Genomic DNA, 18183 nt, shown 5'->3' with positions numbered 1-18183 from the left:
ATATTGGTATAGAAAACCATCCCTTATACACTCCAGGAAATCCTCCTCCACAGTATTGCTACAAGTTTAGTTAGCCCAATCAATATGTAGATAAAAGTCACCCATGATAACTGCTGTACCTTTATTGCACGCGTCCCTAATTTCTTGTTTGATGCCATCCTCAACCCACCTACTACTGTTTGATGGTCTGTAGATAACTCCCACTAACGTTTTCTGCTCTTTGGTGTTTCGCAGCTCTACCCATATAGATTCCACATCATCCACGCTAATGTTCTTCCTTACTATGTGTTAATCTCCTGTTTAACCAGTAACGCTACCCCACCTCCTTTTCCTTCCTGTCTGTCCTTCCTGAATATTGAATATCCCTGGATGGTGAGTTCCCAGCCTTGGTTACCTTGGAGCCATGTCTCCGTAATCCCATTTACATTATATCCATTAACTGCTATCTGCGCAGTCAATTCATCCACCTTATTACGAATGCTCCTCGCATTGAGACTCAGAGCCTTCAGGCTTGTTTTTTTAACACTCTTTGTCCTTTTAGAATTATGTTGTAATGTGGCCCTTTTTGATTTTTGCCCTTGATTTCTCTGCCCTCCACTTTTGCTTTTCTCCTTCCTACCTTTTGCTTCTGCCCCATTTTTACTTCCCTCTGCCTCCCTGCATAGATTCCCATCCCCCTGCCATCTCCAACAGCACTAGCAAACACTCCGCCTAGGACATCGGTTCCGGTCCTACCCAGGTGCAGACCATCCGGTTTGTACTGGTCCCACCTCCCCCAGAACCGGCCCCAATGTCCCACGAATTTGAATTCCTCCCCCTTGCACTATTCCTCAAGCCACGTATTCATCTGAGCTATCCTGCAATTCCTATCCTGACTAGCACATGGCACTGGTAGCAATCCTGAGATTACTACCTTTGAGGTCCTACTTTTTAATTTAACTCCTAACTCCTTAAATTCAGCTTGTAGGACCTCATCCCGTTTTTTACCTATATCGTTGGTACCTATATGTACCACGACAGCTGGCAGTTCACCCTCCCTCTCCAGAATGCGCTGCAGCCGCTCGGAGACATCCTTGACACTTGCACCAGGGAGGCAACATACCATCCTGGAGTTTCGTTTGCAGCCGCAGAAACACCTATCTATTCCCCTTACAATAGAATCCCCTATCGCTATAGCTCTCCCACTCTTTTTCCTGCCCTCCTGTGCAGCAGACCCACTCCTGGAGCCATGGGCTTGGCTGCTGCTGCCTTCCCCTGATGAGCCATCTCCCCCAACAGTACCCAAGGTGGTGTATCTGTTTTGGAGGGAGGTGACCGCAGGGGACCCCTGCACTACCTTCCTTCCACTGCTCTTCCAGATGGCCACCCATTCCCTATCTGGCTGTGTAACCTTTACCTGCGGTGTGACCAACTCACTAAACATGCAATTCACGACATCCTCATCATCGCGGATGCTTCACAGTGAATCCATCCGCAGCTCCAGTGCCGCAATGTGGTCTGTCAGGAGCAGCAGCTGGATACACTTCCTGCACATGTAGTTGTCAGGGACACTGGAAGCGTCTCTGACTTCCCACATAGCACAGGAGGAGCATGACACGAGTCTGGGTTCTCCTGCCATGACTTAACCCTTAAATTAGCCTAATTGGTATCAACGCCAAAGGTTTCTTACTGATAAGAAAAGAAAAAGAAAAAGATTAAATACTCACCAATAAAATATAAAAGCAGACCTACCAGTCGGCCAAGGGTATGGTTTTTCCAAGCTGAAGTGGGTAACCACACATGGTACTATCAGATAGGGGAAATACAGGGAGTCCAACTCAATTGGAAAGCATCGGCGAGACAAGGTTATGCTGGCCACGGTGGTGGCAAGAGCATGAGGGGACCTACGGGTGCATGGGCCCTCACGAGGTGCCAAACGTTCGTGTGGGTCAGGCTCAGTGTGACATAGTCAATGATGAGGGTCCCTACTCATGGTATGAATCTGGTACAAATGAATGTGTATACAGTAGGAAGGACCAGCCCTGCACTAAAAACTATCTTGTGTGGGGATGCGGTAGTGGAAATGCTGTAATACATGCAGTGGAGTTAAAAGTCTGCTCCAAACCACCCCCGCCCCCACCCTGTCCTCCCCACCTTTGATTAGGACATGGGAAAGACAAGAGGAAACATAGGTTTTCTGCCTCAAACACACCCAGGGGCCAACAAATGGTATAGTGGTAATCCCAATTGGATGATATTGTATCATGGTGTGCATCACGAGGTGGTGCCTGTAGTGCTGAATGTGACTGAGGTGGGACAGCCAAACTGGCGCAAGCCAGAGACAGCATGGTTTTATGGGAGAATGATGCGGGAATTAATAGAGGGATTTTGGGAAAGGGTCGGTACAACTCTTGCGGAATCAGAATTAGAGCCATTATATCACATGGACCCAAGGGAGAGTGATGGGTTGAATAATACATATGAAAACAATAGTACCAAACTCATTGAAGAGAATGATGTCGGTTGTAGGATTAAAGAAACTAATGTCAGAAGACGACAGGGACTAATGAACGATGCTGCGACTGTTTTTAACACCGGAACCTCCCTTGTTAATAGTCTTGGTTTAGATCGACCTGTGAAGGCGGTCAGAAATCACCCAAGAGAAATTCTGTACAAAATGAACGATTTGGAAAATGGGGAATTAAGGGAGGGCCAAATTATAACCATCCACATGTAGGTTGTGGTTAAATATTTTGAATCCCACGCTAAAAAGATAAATCTGATTATAGAGTAGAATGGGAAAGCCTCAATGAGGCCGCATAAAATGATATATTTTTAATGTATGGATCTTGGTTAGTGGAACAAGCCCAAGGAAATCTGCAGTGTATTGCTGAGGGCAAGCTCTCCTCATTGGTGACTGATTAACATCTGAGGGCAATGTCCACTTACCAACTTACTACGACTCTGGCAAGTCAGAGGGTTGGTACAGGTGTTCCCGGTGAAACGCAAGTTCCATCTACAGGAACAGAACAACATTGCCCTGTTGGGGAGGGTATTATATTATCCCATGACCTGAAAAGGCAATCCCAAATCCTCTGTTCTGTGCGGAGAACATGGGAGTACGTCACGGAGGCCATTCAGTAGAATACAGTGAACCCTCAAAGTATGTGACCCGGGTGGATGGGACCACTTGGGTGGTCTCAGATCTTCCCAGGTGTGCTCAAGCTTGGGACACATTCAACGTGGCAGAGCATGCAGCCCTCGCATACAGGTTTAGTTGGGATGGGATAGCATGGAACTGCACCATCAAGGTAATTGTGGGACAGCATTTCCCCTTACGATCAGCATTAAGAGGGAGGGGTGGATATTGTGTCACCACAATGCATCGGGAATACCCATATGGTAACAACCTGACTTGTCCTATCGAGGTGGAAATGTTTTGTTTTACCCCTGAGACTTGGGATGCGAGTTTTTTTCAGCATTTATTCGCAAGTAGAGGCAAGTACTTATCACTGTAAAAGATGAGTTAAAAGAGCAATTACATCAGTATGTGACTCGGTTCGGCTATGGCATTCCACCTCTGCCGGAATGCTTGGTAGAGTTGATGAGACACGTTAGTCAGTCTGAAAAGCACTATTGTGCCTCGGCCCAGGAAAACCATGATTTGTGTAATGAAATACCTAAGGTCGGGGATGATACGTCCTGGTGAGATATCGGTATGAATATTGATGTTCATCCCTGGATAAGGATTATGTCCCATGTTCTGGTCATTGTTCAGTTGGTGATTGTGTTATATCCATTGATAATAACCTGCCATCTTAACAGGTAACATAAGCAGCGAGAGTTGGTCGAGATATTTCAGAAGGTGCCAAAGGAAGACAAAGTGCAAGTGCCTGTGACCCAAGAGTTGGATGCACAGCCACTTGAGGGTGGACTATAAGATTTTGTAAAATTTTGCTGTAACTTGACCAAATTTTATGTACCAGGATGCCTCTTGAGGCCAACAGGACTTTCTGCTGTACTAATGTAAATTAAAACTGCTGAACGCTGTAAGTTGTTCTGTGGTTGAGCTATTTCGAAAGCTGTTTTTCGCAGGTAAGGGAAATAGCAGACCTTCTGACCTTGAGAGTTTTGCGAGAACAGACACAAAAACAAAAACATCTGCAGACATGAAGTTTCTAGTTTTGAAGCCCACATATTAACTGTCTAGTTGATTGATAAGGAAAAGAGAACATCTTCAGCCATTACTCCTATCGAATGGGCCACGTACACATTAAGGGACTGCCCAGTTTTGGGGGTATAAAACGTGCTGCGAAAAGACACTCGGGGCTGCTACAGTCGGCAGCAACTTGGTCAGTTGGTCAAGATCCACAGCGTGGCCCTGGACGACGTGGACCATTTCCCATACCTCGGGAGCCTCTTATCAACAAGAGCAGACATTGATGACGAGATTCAACACCGCCTCCAGTGCACCAGTGCAACCTTCAGCTGCCTGAGGAAAAGAGTGTTCGAAGACCAGACCCTCAAATCTGCCACAAAGCTCATGGTCTACAGGGCTGTAGTAATACTCGCCCCTCTGTATGGCTCAGAGACATGGACCATGTACAGTAGACACCTCAAGTCGCTGGAGAAATACCACCAACAATGTCTCCACAAGATCCTACAACTCCCCTGGGAGGACATTAGCGTCCTTGACCAGGCCAACATCCCCAGCATTGAAACACTGACCACATGATCAGCTCCACTGGGCAGGCCACATTGTTCGCATGCCAGACACAAGACTCCCAAAGCAAGCGCTCTACTCAGAACTCCTCTATGGCAAATGAGCCAAAGGTGGGCAGAGGAAATGTTACAAGTCACCTCAAAGCCTCCCCGAAAGAGTGCAACATCCCCACTGACTCCTGGGAGTCCCTGGACAAAGACCACCCTAAGTGGAGGAAGTGCATCCTCGAGTCTCATCACCGAGAGCATGAAGAAATCAAGCGCAGGAAGCGGAAAGAGCATACGACAAACCTGTCCCACTCTCCCTTACCCTCAACGACTATCTGTCCCACCTGTGATAGGGACTGTGGCTTTCCTATTGGACTGTTCAGCCACTTAAGGATTCATTTTAAGAGTGGAAGCAAGTCTTCCTCGATTCCGAGGGACTGCCTATGATGATGATGGCTGCAGACTGAAGATGGGAGATGGGAGAAGGTATATTGAAGAGCATTATCTGCCCAATTAAAGAGATGGCAGACTGCTGCTGCAGAGGAGACGTTACACCCGACGCACTTACAGGGAAAAATGATCATACCTGAACTTGTCCGATAACATGTGCCTGAGGAGGCTGCGTTTCTGAAAGGAGGTCATTGCTGAGTTATGTCAGCTCATCAAGGGAGATCTACAGCCTACCAGCACCATCAGGACTGCACTGTCTGCTGAGGTAAAGGTTACTGCGACACTTTCCCTCAACACATCAGGCTCCTTTCAGGCCTCAGCTGGCGACATTTGCAGTACCGCTCAGCCACACATTGCTCCATTCGACAGGTGACTAAAGCCCTTTATGCTCGCAGGATGGACTTTATCAGCTTCCCTATGACCAGGGAGGCACAGAGCGGGAGGGGTTTGGGTTTCTCACGAATATCAAACTTCCCCAAGGTACAGGGAGCAATAGACTGTACGCACATCGCCCTGAGAGCACCTTTATAGGATGTGGAAGTATTTTGGAACCGAAAGGGATTCCACTCCCTGAATGTGCAGCTCGTTGTCGACCATAACCAAATAATCATGGCAGTAAATGCTAATTTTCCAGGCAGCATCCAAGATGCGCACATCTTGTGTGAGAGCACTGTCTCTGACCTGTTTAAGAGTCAGTCACAAGGTCACCGTTGGATGCTGGGGGATAAAGGATATGGTCTTGCCAGCTGGCTCATGACCCCCCTGCGTAATCCCCAGATGGAAGCCGAGAAGCATTACAATAAAAGCCATATAGCTACACACAATATTGTCGAAAAGACAATTGGAGTACGGAAGTAGCACTTCAGATGCCTGGACCACTCAGGAGGCAACATACAATACCACCCTGACCAGGTCGCTGAGTTTATTGTGGTGTGCTGCATGTTGAATAACCTAGCCATAAGGAGAGGACAACAATTGCCAAATGGGACTGCCGGTCCACCTCAGGAGAGAGGGGAGGCGGAAGAGGAAGATGAGGAGGAAGAGAAGAATGACGAGGACCTTGGGGAGGACAATCAGCCTGGCGATGCACCCATGGCCACCCCGCCCCCCACACCCCACCCCCGTAAGACTGGAAACACCCCGTAGGAGTTATGCAGCTGAAAAACTCTTGCGTCATCAGCTCATAAATGATCGCTTTGCATGAACTTACATTGATGACAGTTGCAGTTACAGTGACAGAAAGACAACAGTTGCAGTTGTGTTACATTTCATCCTTACCTGGCCTGGCCATTGTTTTCCAACAATTGTATTCATGTCTTACCTTACCTTACGTTATTAGAAGTCACTGCACAACAATTGTAAAATTCAATAAAATATTTTAATAATTTAACAATGTAGGATTTATGTATCCATCCCCCACCCCCATTCCTTCCACCCCCAACAGTCAACCAACAATAAATACAAAATACAACACCCTCCCACCATCCCCAACATTAAATAAATTTGTAACAAAATCAAATAATACCCCTCCCTCCCTACCTGTGGCCACGCTTTCCTCCAGCTCCTTTACCCCCCTTGTCCGAGCCCCCCATTGTAATCCCCAAGTAATGGGACCAGGACGACTTGCAGCAGGGGACCGCAAGGCCTGCTGCTGTGGGGGGGGGGGTTGGGAGGGGGGGGGTGACGGTGGCAGCAACCCTTCAGTGGGTGGAGGAGAAGACATTTCGGATGAAACGACTTCCGAGCCAGAAGGAGGTTCTTCCTCCCGACTCGCATCTGTGCTGGTGGTTGGTGGGTCGGCACCTTGGAGTGCAGTGCCGTCTCCCGATACTATCGCATACCGCAAGGCATGGATGGCGGCGGTTGTTTGGCCCATTGCCACAACCATGCGATCCATACCCTCCGATATGTGAATGGACATTATGGCAATGTTCCCGGTCAACCCACCAATCGCCTGGAGGAGCTCTCGACTGATGGCGACGCTCTCCCTGCACAGTATCACCCTGTCCTCATTGGGATCTGCCCATCTCGCTGACTCAACCTCTGTGGGGTCGGCGTGGGCACGGTACATCTTGGAGTCGCCTGCTGCAAGCCGTTTGGGGCCGCAACTTCTTCCGTCAAAGACGACGATGTGGCCTTAGGTACAGCAGATACCGGGATGCAAGCAGCATCCTCCTTGGTATCTTGCATTTCCTCTTCTGGCTCCGTGGTCTCTTCCTCAGCACCCGTGGTGATAATCACCTATAAAGGGACAGGGACAGGTGCGGCCTCCCTTTGTGCCTGCGGAGTTGGACCTGCAAAACACAATTGAGCTTATTGAGCAGAAGGGTACATATGATTCTTGTGCTGCGCTGTCATACATAGGAGAAACCGCACTACAGCAATAAATGTGACCAAGAGACATTCCATATTAATACATCATATGGTAGTACATCTATGTGGAATCTTCCTCTGCAAATGTGACATGAGCATGGCATAAGCTAATTGATTAGGTACTATGATGGAAAGACAACAGGTTCCAACGTTATATGCTAATATGGTTTGTATCCACAATTGTTGCATGGTTACAACATCTACGTTCAGATAAAATATTTCATAAGATCGTGTTTAGAATCTAATGCTTGACACAAAACATCTCGACTGCAATCTCCATGAGAGCCCCCAAGGGTGGGGGGGGAGGGATCAGGACCACTGGTGAGCTCGGCAATGACAGGAGCTAATGTCCGAATGTGTCCCAGGGCAGACAGTGATCCAGGGCAGCTCACCCCCAGTCCAGGCTGGCTCACTGTGTAAGTGACAGTAGCTGGAGAGACTGACACAGTCTGGGTAAAGGTTACCGGACCCCTCAGTGCTCAGTCGTGCCCCATCCACCAACGTAACCCAAAAGGAGACGGTGCCAAAATTAGACTTAAAGGGCGCAGGTTCTGAGCCCTGTCCAGATATTAACAGGAAATCTATGCAAGAATAACCAGCTTAATTTCAATCAGGCAGATTTACATATTCTGTGGATCATTACAATTTAAAATCTATTTAATACTTACTCTTGCCGAAGCAACCAGGCTGTTCCAGCGTTTGCAGCACTGGTTGGAACCCCTCGCCTCATGGGACAAAGACATAACCAGGTCGGCGATCCCGTCCCAGATTTTATGATACGCCTGGGGTGGAAGTTTCCCACACCCACCCTGGGTTAATTGGCCCCACCTCGAGTGCACCTCCTGGACGAGGGCATCGTTGGCCTCGTCGGAAAAGGGTTTTGCCCTCCTCCTCCCCTCTACATCCTGGCCACACTCTGCTGACTCTTGCTCCTGGTTGGACATTTTTGCCTTATTGATTTTTGTTGATCTCTGCTCTGTTTATCTGGCTCTCTCTCTCTGTATTCCTCTGTCTCTCTCTCTGTCAGTCTCTCTCTCTCTCTCACTCCCTCCCTTTGCCTTCTGCGCATACCAAGATGACCCCTGACCTCTTGAATCGCGGGAAACCTTCTTTGCAAAAAAAACTGCATGTGCAGACAAGCCGTTGTTCGGGACGGCATCCTTCCACATTGCTGAGGCCCATTTCACATCGCTGAGCTATCGCTGAGCTGCCGCCCAGCCCCAAAAAAGCCAAAAGTAGCGATCAGAAAAATGGGCGATCTTCCAGTGATCCTGAAAGCTGAAACATCGCTCAGGTTGGAACATCACCCATTTTTTGGGCGATAGCCACTAAGTGGAAAGTCTAGCCCGTAATCTCTTGTTGATTTTAAGTAAAGAGAACTTATTCCAGAAATCTTTGTCTTAAGTTGTCTGTTCCACAGGGCTGAACTCTATAAATTGTTGGATAGGGCGAGGGGTAATTCTGCACATCCTACAAAGTCCATCTGCAGTCTCCCTCACTGAACATCAGCAGCCTTCCACCAGCCATGCTGCAGGCACTGGGCTAGCACTTCGTAGGAGCACTAGGATAGCCAAAGGCACAGGAAACACAGGCACTAAGATAATGTACAAGGCTGATTAGTTGACTTTGTTATGTAGTTTTGGAATTATTAATTTAAAATTTTTTTCGGAATGTTTGTTTTGATCAGGGCAGTTCCGTGAGCAGCTAGAAACAGTTCAATTCCCAAACTTCACCTTGCAGTGACCTTGGGCTAGAACACTAAAGGGTAGAAATTGCCCCCTACCCGAAACGGGGCGCACGCACACAGTTTGAATTGTTTTTGCCGCAGCTGCGGTTCAGGCCTTCTCTTGAGACACATTCCGCTCTTTGTTGTTTTTTTGGGCTAACCAAACTGATAGCAACGCGGTGGAGGAGGAGTTCCTGGAATGTATTAGGGCTGGTTTTTTTAGACCAATATGTCAAGGAACCAAGTAGAGGGCTGGCCATCCTAGACTGGGTGATGTGTAATGAGAAGATATGTGAAGAGAAAAAGATTAGTGAAAACAAAACGTCGGTCCCTTGCAGTCAGATTCAGGCGAATTTACGATGGGGAGCAAAGAAATGGCGGACCAGTCAAACAAATACTTTGGTTCTGTCTTCACGAAGGAAGACACAAATAACCTTCCGGAAATACTAGGGAACCGAGGGTCCAGTGAGAAGGAGGAACTGAAGGAAATCCTTATTAGGCGGGAAATTGTGTTAGGGAAATTGATGGGATTGAAGGCCGATACATCCCTGGGGCCTGATAGTCTGCATCCCAGAGTACTTAAGGAAGTAGCCCTAGAAATAGTGGATGTATTGGTGATTATTTTCCAACAGTCTATCGACTCTGGATCGGTTCCTATGGACTAGAGAGTAGCTAATGTAACACCACTTTTTAAGAAAGGAGGGAGAGAGAAAACAGGTAATTATAGACTGGTTAGCCTGACATCAGTAGTGGGGAAAATGTTGGAATCAATTATTAAAGATGAAATAGCAGAACATTTGGTAAGCAGTGACGGAATCGGTCCAAGTCAGCATGGATTTATGAAAGGGAAATCCTGCTTGACAAATCTTCTAGAATTTTTTGAGGATGTAATTGGTCGAGTGGACAAGGGAGAACCAGTGGATGTGGTATATTTGGACTTTCAGAAGTCGTTTGACAAGGTCCCACATAAGAGATTGGTGTGCAAAATTAAAGCACATGGTATTGGGGGTAATGTACTGATGTGGATAGAGAACTGGTTGGCAGGCAGGAAGCAGAGAGTCGGGAGAAATGGGTCCTTTTCAGAATGGCAGGCAATGACTAGTGGGGTGCCGCAGGGCTCAGTGCTGGGACCCCAGCTCTTTACAATATGCATTAATGATTTGATGAGGGAATTAAGTGTAATATCTCCAAGTTTGCAGATGACAGTAAGCTGGGTGGTGGTGTAAGCTGTGAGGAAGACACCAAAAGGCTGCGGGGTGACTTGGACAGGTTAGGTGAGTGGGCAAATGCGTGACAGATGCAGTATAATGTGGATATATGTGAGGTTATCCACTTTCGTGGCAAAAACACGAAGGCAGAATATTATCTGAATGGTGACAGATTAGGAAAAGGGGAGTTGGCCTTCATAGCGAGGGGATTTGAGTATAGGAGCAGGGAGGTCTTAATACAGTTGTACAGGGTCTTGGTGTTCAGTTTTGGTCTCCTAATCTGAGGAAGGACGTTCTTGCTATTGAGGAAGTGCAGCAAAGTTTCACCAGACTGATCCAGGGATGGCAGGACTGACATATGAGGAGAGACTGGATCGATTGGGCCTGTATTCACTGGAGATGAGGGAGGGATCTCATAGAAACATATAAAATTCTGACGGGTCTGGTCAGTTTAGATGCAAGAAGAATGTTCCCGATGTTGGGGAAGTCCAGAACCAGGGGACATAGTCTAAGGATAAGGGGTGAGCCATTTAGGACTGAGATGAGGAGAAACTTCTTCACTCAGAGAGATGTTAACCTGTGGAATTCCCTACCGCAGAGAGTTGTTGATGCCAGTTCATTGCATATATTCAAGAGGGAGTTAGATATGGTCCTTACGGCTAAGGGGATCAAGGGGTATGGAGAGAAAGTAGGAAAGGGGTAGTGAGGTGAATGATCAGCCATGATCTTATTTAATGGTGGCGCAGGCTCGAAGGGCCAAATGGCCCTATTTTCTATTTTCTATATTTCTATGTTTTCCCTTGGATCTGGAAGATGCTCCTAATGGGGGCGGTGACAACATGTGAGGGGTGGGTACGGGGCGGTGGCAACACCTGAGGGGCGGAAGTTGGGGGCGGGTGCGGATTGACCACCGCGATGATGTCATCATGGTGCCACATACCACAGTTATCACCTTCACTTAAAGGGGAGAGCCTCGGCGCTTTTAAAACTTCGGGCCACTGGGCCACCAGGGAGGGTTTTGGCTCGGCCAGCGGCCTGGCTCCCAATAGCGTGTGCCAGGCTGCCTGTTGGCGGCCCGGCTAAGCCCGGGGGCATAATTGTCGGCCCGACCTGGCAGTCAGCCGACAAAAAAAAAACATGGCGGCAACGGCAGTGCCTGCTCCCTTTTAAGGGAAGCCACACTGCCGTTGCAGAAGGTTACAGCCTCACTGGACCACCGGGAAAAAACAGATTTTGGTACTGCCGGGCGGGCTGAAGATTTTCAGAGGGGAATGTCGCCATCTGGGGAGTGGGTGGGGGGATAGATCGATGGTGCACATGGCGATGATACGCTTATCATGGATCGGTGGGGATCAGGGCACCGCAGGAATCCTCGGAAGGGCAATTGGACTATCAGCGGCCATTCCACGAAATATTGGCATCCACTCCACTCCGCAGCGTGGCCGCCGATTTGCGGTGGTAAGAGGCCTTAAGGAGAGGGGCAATTTCGGACCCTCAGACATGATGCACCAGGAGTAAAAGCTTTGATACCTAATACTGTTCTCTTTCCAAATTTGCTTTGTGATTTGATCTGAAATGGACAATTAATTGGTTTTCAAGGCAGGATATGACTGGGGCTGTTCTGGCACAATCCACGCCTGATGCATGTAAATATGGTAAAGCTTCAGCTGGGTGTGTTTGCTCTACTGGCTAAATTGGGCTAGAAATTCATTGTAGCCAAGAGATGGGCAGTGTTTAGACTAAAATTCAGCTTCGGGGGTGGGACTTCTGGGCCGGGCGCTAAAAGTCCTGCCCCCGGAAGGTTACTACTCCCAATCGGGACAATTTCACCCCCTAAGATCAATGGCATTACACTGAAAAGATGGACCAATATCGGGAGCAGTCTAAACACAAGTAATGATTGCCACATACTTTTTTCACTACTTAAAGGGGAGCTTAATTGATGCTGCAGCCCCTCATTCTCAGCATTGGGTGTGCAGCTGCCTCAACAACCATAAGAAGGACAAGGAGAAGGAGCACTTATTTACAAATCCTGATGGCAGATCTTCCACTCAGAGGTTTTCCGAGGAAGCTTTGGAGGCATTGGTTTTAGCAGTGGAGAGAAGGTGGGGGCTCCTGTACCCCCCGACTGACAGAAGGTCCTCGCCACAAGTCTGCCGCATTATGTGGAGGGAGGTGGCACATCACATCACGGGCAGCACTGTGGTCCCAAGACCTACACCCAGTGCAGGATAAAGATTAGTGAGCTCACATGGGTGGTCAGGGTGAGTGAAGGGCTCAACAAATCCTACATACCACCATCTGTACCACAAACTTCACAATGCACCAGACCCCCAGCACTCACCCACCCAACAATCCCTACCCAGCAACACTCACACCCCCGTCTCAAACAGATGCTCATGAGTTATTAGAATTCAAGTGATATGTTTATAGATAAATTCATGAGTAGTGTTTGGAATATTTTGTGGTCTCTCTCATTTCAACATTGTGCCCAGGAGGACGCTGTGATATGGCGTGAGACAGGGATTGTATGATGGGGATGTGGTGGGCTCTGGGAATCTGGGGTTTCATTCATACAAATCACAATCTGACAGCCCGCGGCTCTGTAACCTTATCCTGCAGCAACATGCAGCCACTTCAATGCAGATTAGTAATTTGATTTTGATCATTTGAACCCATGCAATGTTTTTTCTTGCTTCTTCCCCCTCCCTTTATTCTGCCTGTAATGTTTTGCCCTGTGTGCTGTTGCCACTGCCGGTCCCGCTCTCCGCTGCCCGGATCCCGCCCTCCCTCCGGGCTCCTGACTGCCGCCGCAGCTTTGCACAGCGTCCCCTGATCTCCAGGCGACCCGCCCGCTCCCAGCGTCCCGTTTCCATGGCAACGCACGCTGGGCGTTGGGGGGTTTCCCTGGTAACCGGCGCCGGGGAGGGTTCGGGGGCGGGCGAGAACCGGGATCCTAAGCCGACTGAGTGCGGCCGGCACCGAGCCCGCGGCGGGAGGTGCAGCGCCACCGGATCCCCATGAGTTCACCGAGCGAGCTCCCCGAGGACAAGCTGGAGACGGTGATCCAGGTAGACGCGGCTGCTTCCCTTTTATTTTTCCTTTCGCTTTTTGGGCCGTTAACTTCCCACATTACAACAAGTGACTGCATTTCAAAAAATGCTTCATTTGGGCTGGAAACACGTCCGCTGGTCGTGCAAAGGTTGCTATATAAATGCAATGAATGCGTTTAGTGCTCAAGGACAGCACAGCACTGAGGGACGTGTCCCCTTGAGGGGCTGTTGCAGTCCCCAGACAAATAAAGAAAGACTTGCATTTATATAGCGCCTTTCACGACCACCAGACCTCTCAAAGCGCTTTACAGCCAATGAAGTACTTTTGCAAGCTCGCACAAACAACAATGTGATAATGACCAGATAATTTGTTTTTTTTGTTATGTTGATTGAGGGATAATTATGGGCCAGGATATCGGGGGACAACTCCACTGCTCTTCTTCCAAATAGTGCTATGGGATCTTTTACGTCCACCTGAGAGGGCAGACGTTGCCTCGGTTTAACGTCTCATCTGAAAGATGGCACCTTCTTTCAGTGCAGCACTCCCTCAGCACTGCACTGGAGTGTCAGCCTGGATTTGTTTGTGCTCAAGTTCCTGGAGTGGGACACAGGCGAGAGTGCTGCCCACTTAATCACAGCTGACACTGTGGGACCCAAGGGACAGAGAATCCTCGGCAGCGCACCCGCCTTTTCCCGAGAAGCGCAGCCAGACGACTCAGGTTCCGTTCCGGGAGCGCTGCTTCGCAAAATCGTCCTGTCCCCGCGGAGCGGCTCTGAGCACACGTTATCCTAAAACTGGCAGTGTGACTCTGCACTCGAAAATCATGTGTGATATGGATCATTGAAACACATACAATTCTTATGGGGCTTTGCAGGGTAGATTGTGACAGGATTGGTCCAAGTCAGCATGGATTTATGAAGGGAAATCATGCTTGACAAATCTTTGAGAATTTTTTGAGGATGTAACTAGTAGAGTGGACAAGGGAGAACCAGTGGATGTGGTGTATATGGACTTTGAAAATGCTTTTGACAAGGTCCAACACAAGAGATTAGTGTGCAAAATTAAAGCACATGGTATTGGGGCTAATGTATTGACGTGAATAGAGAACTGGTTTGCAGACAGGAAGCAGAGAATCGGGATAAATGGGTCCTTTTCAGAATGGCAGGCAGTGACTAGTGGGGTGCCGCAGGGCTCAGTGCTGGGACCCCAGCTATTTACAATATACATCAATGATTTAGATAAAGGAATTGAGTGTAATATCTACAAGTTTGCAGATGACACTAAACTGAGTGGCGGTGTGAGCTTTGAGGAGGATGTTAAGAGGCTGCAGGGTGACTTGGACAGGTTAGGTGAGTGGGCAAATGCATGACAGATGCAATATAATGTGGATAAATGTGAGGTTATCCACTTTGGTGGCAAAAACATGAAGGCAGAATATTATCTGAATGGCGGCAGATTAGGAAAAGTGGAGGTGCAACGAGACCTGGGTGTCATGGTACATCAGTCATTGAAAGTTGGCATGCAGGTACAGCAGGCGGTGAAGAAGGCAAATGGCACGTTGGCCTTCATAGCTAGGGGATTTGAGTATAGGAGCAGGGAGGTCTTACTACAGTTGTACAGGGCCTTGGTGAGGCCTCACCTGGAATATTGTGTTCAGTTTTGGTCTCCTAATCTGAGGAAGGACGCTCTTGCTATTGAGGGAGTGCAGCAAAGGTTCACCAGACTGATTCCCGGGATGGCAGGACTGACCTATGAGGAGAGAATGGATCGACTGGGCCTGTATTCATTGGAGTTTAGAAGAATGAGAGGGGATCTCATAGAAACATATACAGGTTAGGTGCAGGAAGAATGTTCCCGATGTTGGGGAAGTCCAGAACCAGGGGTCACAGTCTAAGGACAAGGGGTACGCCATTTAGGACCAAGATGAGGAGAAACTTCTTCACTCAGAGAGTTGTTATCCTGTGGAATTCTCTACCGCAGAGAGTTGTTGATGCCAGTTCATTAGATACATTCAAGAGGGAGATAGATATGGCCCTTACGGCTAAAGAGATCAAGGGGTATGGAGAGAAAGCAGGAAAGGGGTACTGAGGTGAATAATCAGCATGATCTTATTGAATGGTGGTGCAGGCTCGAAGGGCCGAATGGCCTACTCCTGCACCTATTTTCTATGTGAAGATGCTGGGAGAATGTTTCCCCTGGCTGGATAGTCTAGAACTAGGGGTCACAGTCTCAGGATAAGGGGGCGGTTATTTAGGACTGTGATGAGGAGGAATGTCTTCACTCAGAAGGTGGTGAATCTTTGAGTATATTCAAGATAGAGATCGATAGATTTTTGGATACTAATTGAACCAAGGGATATGGGGATTAGGTGGAAAGGTGGAGTTGAGATAGAAGATCAGCTATGATATTAAATGGCGGAGCAGACTCGAGGGGCCAAATGGCCTACTCCTGCTCCTATTTCTTATGTTCTTATGTGTGATATGCACCTCTTCCCACCCACCTCGAGTCCGCACCGGGTGCAGTTTAACTCAGGAGACCACCCAGTGAACTAAATCCATTATTGAAACCTCCGCCTTTCTTTGTACTGACCCCTGTCTAACTACATTTGCACCAAATACCCGCACCCTCCTCCATCGGGCTTCATTTCGTGTTTGCCCTGACTCCCCTCCCCCAAACTGGCTCCATTTTTGAAGCTGTATCATTCACCCCACCGCCCTCATTGGACTCCACTTCGAGTTTGAAACTCAAGAAGCCATCCAGCAGATTAAAACCTTGAAGTGTGGGGCCCAATTTCCATCTCACTCCAATTTGAATCACAGAATTTCCAGTGCAGAAACTGGCCTTTCAGTCCACCAGGTCTGTGCCACCTCCCACCTTACTTCATCTCACCCTCAACATATCAAGCACCTTTAACTTGACGATCACTTTGACTATTATGCACAGGGACATTAGCAGTGGCAGACATCTAAGCTGTGTATTCAGTTCATTTTGCAATTCTTTACTTTCATCAGGCTGACTGCCAAAGAAAGTTGTAATTTTTCTGTCTCACTTTTTACATTTTCAATGAATGAGTAACATCACAATTGCCTGCTAATTTCTACTCACTGCAGTGTGCTTCATGTGCCTGCCTTGAGAGTTCTACTCTAACGAAAGGTCATCTACCTGAAACGTTAATTCTGTTTTTCTCTCTCCACAGCTGCTGCTTGACCTGCTGAGCATTTCCAGCATTTCCTGTTTTCTGATGTGTCTGCTGGCCTGAATTAATATCTGTAACTGGCCTGCACTTGGGATCAGAAAGAAAACATTGAGGTCAAACTGAACACAATAGCTAATGGTTCCCAGTGAATGGAGAGTTAGTGTAAAGATTAGCAATGTTGTATGTGTGGTACTGGACATGTGCTGCATGCACTTTCATACAATCATGCTGAAGGAATAAATAAGAACATAAGAACATAAGAAATAGGAGCAGAAGTAGGCCATACAGCCCGTCGAGCCTGCTCCGCCATTTAATATGATTATGGTTGATCCGATCATAGACTCAGGTCCACTTCCCTGCCCGCTTCCCATAATCCCTTAATCCCTTATCTGTTAAGAAACTGTCTATCTCTGTCTTAAAGGCTTCCACAGCTCTCTGAGGCAGTGAATTCCACAGATTTACAACCCTCTGAGAGAAGAAATTCCTCCTCATCTCAGTTTTAAATGGGCAGCCCCTTATTCTAAGATTATGCCCCCTAGTTCTAGTCTCCCCTATCAGTGGAAACATCCTCTCTGCATCCACCTTGTCAAACCCCCTCATAATCTTATACGTTTCGATAAGATCAACTCTCATACTTCTGAATTCCAATGAGTAGAGGCCCAACCTCCTCAACCTTTCCTCATAAGTCAACCCCCTCATCCCCGGAATCAACCTAGTGAACCTTCTCTGAATTGCCTCCAAAGCAAGTATATCCTTTCATAAATATGGAAACCACAATTGCACGCAGTATTCCAGGTGTGGCCTCACCAATATCCTGTATAACTGTAGCAAGACTTCTCTGCTTTTATACTCCATTCCCTTTGAATAAAGGCCAAGATTCCATTGGCCTTCCTGATCACTCGCTGTACTTGCATACTAACTTTTTGTGTTTCATGCACAATTACCCCCAGGTCACGCTGTACTGCAGCACTTTTCTCTATTTAAATAATAACTTGCTCTTTGATTTTTTTCTGCCAAAGTGCATGACCTCACAATTTACAACATTATACTCCATCTGCCAAATGTTTGTCCACTCACTTAGCCTATCTATGTCCTTTTGCAGATTTTTTGTGTCCTCCTCACACATTGCTTTTCCTCCCATCTTTGTATCGTCAGCAAACTTGGTTACATTACACTCGATCCTTTCTTCCAAGTTGTTAATATAGATTGTAAATAATTGGGGTCCCAGCACTGATCCCTGCGGCACTCCACTAGTTACTGATTGCCAACCTGAGAATGAATCATTTATCTCGACTCTCTGTTTTCTGTTAGTTAGCCAATCCTCTATCCATGCTCATATATTACCCCCAACCCCATGATCTTTTATCTTGTGCAGTAATCTTTTATGTGGCACCTTGTTAAATGCCTTCTGGAAGTCCGAATATACCACATCCACTGGTTCCCCTTTATCCACCCTGTTCGTTATATCCTCAAAGAATACCAGCAAA

General features: G+C 47.6%; 1 protein-coding gene across 1 annotated transcript in view; it reads left to right on the top strand.

Annotated features, from left to right (window-relative positions):
- The first annotated feature begins 13466 nt into the window (after window positions 1-13466).
- Window positions 13467-18183, top strand: part of crocc2 (ciliary rootlet coiled-coil, rootletin family member 2) — a 367498-nt gene continuing 362781 nt past the window's right edge. The window contains exon 1 of the mRNA XM_070882196.1: window positions 13467-13517. Within this exon, the coding sequence (XP_070738297.1) occupies window positions 13467-13517 (51 nt within the window). The remainder of the gene's footprint in view (window positions 13518-18183) is intronic.

This window comes from Pristiophorus japonicus, chromosome 6, assembly GCF_044704955.1.
Source record: "Pristiophorus japonicus isolate sPriJap1 chromosome 6, sPriJap1.hap1, whole genome shotgun sequence".
NCBI classification, from domain to species: Eukaryota; Metazoa; Chordata; class Chondrichthyes; family Pristiophoridae; genus Pristiophorus; species Pristiophorus japonicus.
This window is presented reverse-complemented; position numbering and strand designations above follow the sequence as displayed.